Source organism: Vombatus ursinus, unplaced genomic scaffold, assembly GCF_900497805.2.
Source record: "Vombatus ursinus unplaced genomic scaffold, bare-nosed wombat genome assembly UNPS02014811.1, whole genome shotgun sequence".
NCBI classification, from domain to species: Eukaryota; Metazoa; Chordata; class Mammalia; order Diprotodontia; family Vombatidae; genus Vombatus; species Vombatus ursinus.
Genome location: NW_020954589.1, coordinates 11991244 through 11998727, shown reverse-complemented (window position 1 = coordinate 11998727; position 7484 = coordinate 11991244). Strand labels below are relative to the sequence as shown.

Sequence of the window (7484 nt, the reverse complement as noted above, 5' to 3'; positions counted from 1 at the left end):
CTCAATGGGTCTTGAAGAGTCGGACATGACTGAAAATGATTAAACAAGAAGATCCTCTGAGGCCATTGGTGAAGTCAAACCACTGACTCCTCCACTCAGACCCTTGTAGAAATGCTCAAGACCCTGAACCCTACAAGAGTTTTTGGAATATCCAGGCTTTCAGCCCTGTGCCTTCGCACAATTGTGCGAAGAGGCAATCCTTGTGCAGATGTGTCCCGGCAGCTGTTCCTGGAGGTGCAGCTGCAGCCACAACCATAGAAGACCCAGGAAAGAAAGTTTTTTGCCACCAAAAGTCCTCAGCACTGTCAAATGGTTCAACATCAGAAACCGACATGATTATCGGTAGAAATGATATGAAAGAAGCGGCATCACCATCTGCTTTGGTGCTTTCCCCTAAGGAAACAAGGGACTGTTCCATCTGATTCACAGCTGAAACCTTTCATATGTATTGTCTCTCCCATTAGGATATAAGCTCCCTGACAGCTGGGAGCGTTTGGCTTTTTTTTATTCATTGTCCGTTGAGTCTTCTCATTTTACAAGAGGAAAAACTGACTGAGGTCCTCAGAGGTTGTGACTGGCCCAAGGTCACACATTGAATGCCATGGCTGGGATTTGAACCAACCGGTTAGGATCCTAAATTTGGCATCCATTCCCATTGTCCCATAGGGATGAATAGAATTTTTTTTTGTTTTGTTGAGGCAATGGGGTTAAGTGACTTGCCCAGGGTCACACAATTACTGTTATGTGTCTGAAACGGGATTTGAACTTGGGTCCTCCTGACTCCTGACTCTATCCATCGAGCCACCTAGCTGCCCCTCCCATTATCCCATAGGGACCCCCTCACTCTACCTCATTTTTGGCATTTTTTTTCCTCCATATGAAATGAGATATTTGTAAAGCGCTTAGCATAGTATCTGGCACATGTTCAGTCATTTCAGTTGTGTCTGACTCTTTGTGACTCCATTTGGGGTTTTCTTGGCAAAGATACTGGAGTGGTTTGCAATTTCCTTCTCCACATAGTAGGTACTTAATAAATGCTTTCCCTCTTCCCTTTCATATAGCAATTAATAAAATGAAATTGAGTTGAATTGAATGTAACTTTTTTTTGGGGGGGGGGTTTGGACTCAGGGAAGGGATTAACCTAGAACTTACCCAGAAAAACAAGGGTATGACTTAGATGCTTTATTTACCAAGACTAATGAAGCAGACACTTGGTTGGAGTCACTGGGAGGTGAACTATCTCCATTTTCAACAAAGTGAATAAGGGCATGGACTTCTTTCCCCAGAGCCCCATGCTAGGGACAGGAACCAGGACTGGGAAGTTAGTAGAGAGAGGGAACAGAAGGACCTGCCAGGGGTCACTAGGGCACCAACCATTCATTTCAGCCAGCTGGGCGTGGGCACAGCTCCTCCACCTCTACCAAACATCCAAAACAGAGAGGCAGCCTTGTACATAGATGAAGAAAGAATTTGTGATTATGTCCATGTAGGGGACTCCCACCAACTTGGATTACAACCCATCTAGGGATCGGTAATTTGTCCAGGGTCAGTCACTCAGCTCTTGAATGTCCCAAGTGGGGACGTGAATTTCATTTAGTTTTGACTGAGTCCAACACTGTCCACTCTCCCTCGAATATTTGTCAAGTGCTTACTACAAGGCCCAGCACATAGTAGGCATTTAATAAATGCATACTTCACTTTTTATTTAGTCTATTTGTTGAATTGGATTTTATTGGATTGGGCCTGTGATTTCATTAGAAAAGGGAACTTCTGGGGAGAAAACTCCCTGGGCCAAGGCATATCAGTAACTGATTTGTGACTGAGGAGTACTGGAGAGTTGCTTAGGGAGCTATGAAATTAAGGGACTTGTCCAGTTACATAGCCAGAATGCAGTAAAGGCAGGATTTGAATCTGCATCTCCCTAATTTTGAGACCATCTCCATGGAACAATCTCACTGGCCAATGCAGTCCCAGTACAACTCTATCCAGTCAACCCTCACTTCCAATAATGTGTACAATAGGCACTTCATGTTTAACTGAAGAGAACAGTGGACTACAAGTGTTGGGTTCAGATCCTGACTCTGCTAGCTAATTAGTTGCTCTTAGTCCTTCACCTTTCTTTCCTTTCCAGCTGAGAGGCTGAGGCTCACACGTGATGCTTGCACAAATGCTCTGAAAATTTGTAGAGTGAAACTAAACGATTGGAGAATGGTTGAATCAAAGAGATACCAAAGTAATGAGCACATTACTATACTGAAAATGATAAACGTGTAGCCCACAAGGATATACAGAATTAAGTGATGATGCAGAATGTAGAAGCCTTTGACCATAAATGGCAAGAGCATGAGATTTTTACAGGCATAAAGGTTAGATTGGAAAGGGAATATGCCAGTATTTTGTTCAAGTTTGTAAGATGTCATGGGTCAGACCTAGATATTTTGGTAGCTTCGTGAGGTTTGGATTGGAAGGGAAACTTGAGGCTAATCTTTTGGAGAGATAAAGATAGCTTGACTGGTGGTATGAAACAGACAAGGTATAACAGACAACTAAGGAAATAAGGTTTAAGATTTCTTTTCGGGATTTTATTCCTTTATTTGTTTAAAAAGGCTTAAGTTTATGTAGCTGGCCCTGAACTTTCCTAATCTAGCACTTATTAAATAAAGGCCAAAGTACATTTTGAGTCATTTTCCAGCTCTCAGGGACTAAATAGATGACAGAATTGAGAGGGATTGTAGTGACCTTACCATCCAACCCCCATTCGTCCTTCCCCAAGCTCAGCAGGGAGTATCCCATGATCATTGGCCATACAGTAGTAAGTCTTATGGTAAAGTGTATGGAATTATTCTTTTGGTTCAAACTTAACAAGTCCCAAATATATCTGAGGCACTGTACCGTGTATGTGGGCAGTGTCATGAACAGAGCATTACCTACTATATTAGGTGGGGACTCATCCAAGGTAGAAATCTAGACCTCAGGAGAGAAAAGATGTCTCACTGAAGCATGACCATCCTACCACGAGGACAAAAGATTTCAGCAATGGAAGGGGCCTTAGGTCATTCTGCTCCTTCTCCAGTCATGCTTGGAATCAGTGAAGGTAAGATAGCTTGCATGGCCAACATTTCCACCCTGACTAGAAGCCCCTGTGGTCTATTACATTACAGACCTTCTCACTCCCATCAAACTGCACCCTCAGAATACAGGACACAACCATTCATTAGCAGCTTCTGCCATTTAATAATTCATTAGCAGCTTCCGCCATTTATTAACACCATGCTGATTTAATACAGCCGCTGGGGCTTGCCCATGGTGCTCTTGATATACAATGCCCTCACATTTTGCCAGTTTTTCTTCAGCAGAGAAACCAGGAAATTGACGGCCAAATGGATATTGTAGACAAGCTCATCATCTGTCATCTTCACATGGCCAACAGCCACCGCCAGACACAGCACCTAAGGCAAAGGAGAACCAGGGCCAGTTAGTGATGTCAGTGAATCTGACTTAACTATTGGGGGAGAAGCACAGATGACACACAAGAGGGTCCTGACTACTTGAAACTCAAGAACCAAGGCTGCTCCCAAGCTCTAGGAGGGTGTCTATGGAGAAGGGGAAACAACCACCTAACTTCTAGTTCCTACTAGTTGTATGCTGCCTGTAGCACCAGCCAGGTCAGGTCACTGCCTGGGCTCCTGCAGCCCCTCGGAAACAGCCACTCCCATCCTAATCAACTGGGTTCTGCTGCAGCCCACCTTTCCATGACAATTCCACCGTAGCCAGGCCCCCACTCCCACCTCTCTACACTCTAATGACAACCCTAACTGGAGGGCTGTTCTTGTCACTCTTTGCCTTAGTCTGGAATGCTCCCTCTTCAAGGACCAGGGAACTCGTTCAGTAAGTTTAATTATCAAAAAAAAAAAAAAAAAAAGAGTTTAATTATCAACACTCCAAATATCCCTTTGGCCATATATCTGCTCTTCTGAAAATGTATCCCCCACCTCTCCCTTTAGGGAAAGGCAAGCTCCTGGAGAATGGGCATTGTGTCTTTTGTCACCTTTTAGATATTTAAATGAGAGGGCACCCATCCATCCATCTGGTCTCCCCCACTTTTATTTCTGAAGGGGAGGAAACATCATCCCTGACCAACTAGCATGTTAGGGTACCCAGTCTACAACATGCCCCTCACCTTCTTCATCTGGAACTTGATAGTAGATTTAACCTCATCAACCTTTGCCACCATATTCTCATTGTGGGTGAGCAGAGATGGAAACTTGCCAGCTTTGTTCAGACCAGGGCCCAGGATTCGAGGGATTTGCTTGATCAAGGACTCAGAGGCCAAAAAGGCATCATACTTTTTAGCTATTGAAAAAGCCATAATTTTTGGATAAATGTCAGTCCAGTCGCACAATGTGCTTCTACTGCCCACAAAAGGGCTACAGATCCCACAGCTAGGTTACAGCAGAGGCAGGGCTAACAAGGACCAACCAGCACATCTAGCCCACCCAAGGAAAGAGAGGCCCTACCCAAGTTTTTGCAAGGCATTCTCAGGGCTGAAACAATAAGGGGTCCCTGGTTTCCTAAAAGTTCCCTTTGAATAGGTGTAAAACTTGGGTCTCAGAAATTTGGCAGTTAACATCACTGACAAGTACTAAATGGTGGCAGCACCATGAAAATAAAATTATTTCATGTATTTTAGTTTCCCAATTATGGAGCGAACTCATTAAAAGCAAGAAGCAAGAATTACTACAACTGCAAGAGTACTTCAACCATTGGGAAACCCAGGGTGGTCAAGATTAAAAAATTACTTCACAATGCACCATGCTATTTACATTTTATATTTATACCCACACCTAAAAAAAATACAATACCATCAGATAAACATCTACCCTATACGCCTGACAGCACTGCCAAGAAACCACTCCCCCCGCCCCCAGCCTCATCCTCCTTTTCCAGACCATCTGAAATCCCAAACATGCTCATTTCACACACCCAGCTTCTTGACCAATTTCTTGTTCTTATTCAACTTCTTCAGGGCCTCGATATCCATGTGGGGGATTTCTACAGCCTTGGCCTCATCACAGTGCTGCTGGTCTCCCAGGACACACACAGAAAATTTAGGTCGGGGTGTGGATTTGAGCCTGAAAGGGACAAAGGATAGATTATGGGTAACCCTAAGCCTTAAGAAGAGGGAGAAGCCTGGGACCATGGCCAAGGAAGCCTTACCCAGATCCTGAATTCACATTCACCAGCAGCTAGTCTGGCTTCTCAAACTTAGCCGGCGGGTTTGGCCAAGGCCTCCCCTCGCCTCCCCTCATGTTTTAAGACCCAGGGTAGGGGTCCGTTCAGCCTCACCTGCCGGGAGGAGGGGGTCTGAACTACCCTGGCACATCAGTGCTGCACATGACTCCCCTTTCCTCTTCAATCACTGAGAAACTAGAGGGAGACAGGGACAGACTGAGGGCTGGGTGTAGTCAAAACGGTGCCAACCTGACGGTGCCAGAGAAACGTTTGTCCTTTTGGGGATCATAGTTCTTCAGACTGATCTGCAGCTCCACAGTTTCCAAAAACCTTAAGAATGTGAACAAGAATTAAATTAATGCTTATACCCTTCCCAGAAACCAGAGGATAAGGACAGCTAACATTTACATAAAAACTATGTTTATGTGCCAAGCAATTTAGAATTATCTCACTGGATCCTCACAACAACTTTAGGAGGTATATAATGCACCCCTATTTTACAGATGAAGAAATGAAGCTAAGTGACTTGTCCAGAATCACACAGATATTAGGTATCTGAGGCTAGACTTGAACTTTGGTCATCCTGACTCCAGGCACTCTAGCCCTGTACCATCCAACCACCCCAGCCAGATGCCAACAAAAAGGGTATATTTACTTTCTGCGTTTGCGCTGGGTTCCATGCAGGACCTCCCGCACAGCTTCATACAGTGTGTCACGAGAGACTTTGCTGCTGCAGAGCCAAAGGGAAAAGTGGTTAAATGAGGTGGGCGTCATTTTAAAGCCCCACATAATACTGAGTCACATCCTTTACCACTGCAATAAACTTTTATTAAAAGTGTCCTTTGTCCATAAACACTGTGACCATAACCGTAATAGATTTTCTATTCCAGTAAGGCCAGGACTAACTATTAATACGTAAAATTACAAAAAAGAAAACAAAAGAGCTTAGGTTTGAAACATCCCACCCCCAATAAGATGTGCAACGATCAGGTCACTCTTGAAATACAAAACCCGATGCATGCAGCCAGCCATTCCACAACCGAGCAAACTGTCACCCAGGAAGGAGAATTCCTAATACAACCACCAGGATGGGGGGGTGGGGCCGGAACTCGGGGCTAGGAGAGCAGGGCCACAAGGAGCAGCAGTAACTCGTGCGGCGGAGGGCGGGGTAATGAATACCGGGTTGGGGAGAACCTTTAGGGATCCTTTTCAAGTCCCCCCCCCCCCCGAGGTCTGGCCCAGGTCCTTGCCACGTGGACGCCGCTCCGCGCCGGCTGGAGGGGGCACGAGGCCCGCGCGCCCCGGGGAACGCTTCACGCCCGGCCCGGGCTCCACAGCCAGGCCTCGGCTTCGGCGCGCGCCAGCCGCCGCGGCACTCCGGGCGTCCGAAGCGCACGGGCCTCGGGGCCTGATAGGTCACCCGGCCTGGGCGGGAGTTGGAAATAGCCAGCGGGAGGGCTGGACTGCATCTCCCCGGGTCCCCACGAGGGTGTTCTGGATAAAGGCCAGCTATCCGGAGACCGGATGGACGCGGATGGAACGACGGCCTAGCGGCAGGCAGCAGAAAACTTACCTCATTGCTACTCTCTGGTCACAAGCCGGGAAAAGAACAAAAGTCTCGTCGCAGGCGTTCAAGTATTGTCTCAGATCTCGCGAGAGCGACCTCTAGATTTTAGCTGAACCCGCCCCCAACAGTACCTTTTGACGAAACGTGCATGACGAAAAGGGAGTGGGGAGGGGCAAGGAGGAGCACAATGCGCATGCGTGCTGCGGACTCGGGTTTCTTCTCCCCTGTCACCTACCTCTCCTTCTCTTTATCTCCCTCTCCCCCCTCCCAGGCTGTCCCGAGTGAATGAATGACGTCCTTGTCCCCACCCCTCTGCTGTGAACGGATAGGCACCAGCTCCAGGTGGAAGGGGAGTGCTGGTATCCCAACCCTTATTCTATGGAGGGTGCTGGAGAAATAAATGCCAGGAGAGCAGTCTATATATGCATGCAAAACGACCTTAAGAGATGTTAGAACTCTGGTTACCACCGTGCAGTCTTGAGTACCAACCTCCCCCCTACCCCACCCCACTACTACTTCTACCTACTTGTGCAGGAGATGCAGTTAGGCAATGGAGATACAAAGCTGTATCAGACAAGTAGAATCCAAGAAGCTTCTGATAAAATGAGCAGGTAGACATGCACAAATTAATGAGAAACAAAGGAAAGTGAGATGAAGTGAGTCTTGCCTTATTAGCTGTGTTACT

General features: G+C 46.5%; 1 protein-coding gene across 1 annotated transcript; it reads right to left on the bottom strand.

Moving 5' to 3' along the window:
- Window positions 1–3210: 3210 nt before the first annotated feature.
- On the bottom strand, window positions 3211–6887 carry RPL10A (ribosomal protein L10a). Its single transcript, XM_027876630.1, has 6 exons — window positions 6806–6887; window positions 5888–5962; window positions 5482–5562; window positions 4984–5132; window positions 4181–4353; window positions 3211–3449 (listed from the first exon to the last, which is right to left on the bottom strand). Exons 1-6 carry the CDS (start codon window positions 6808–6810, stop codon window positions 3279–3281), a joined length of 654 nt encoding a protein of 217 aa, XP_027732431.1. The 5' UTR covers window positions 6811–6887; the 3' UTR covers window positions 3211–3278.
- Between the last annotated feature and the right edge of the window lie 597 nt (window positions 6888–7484).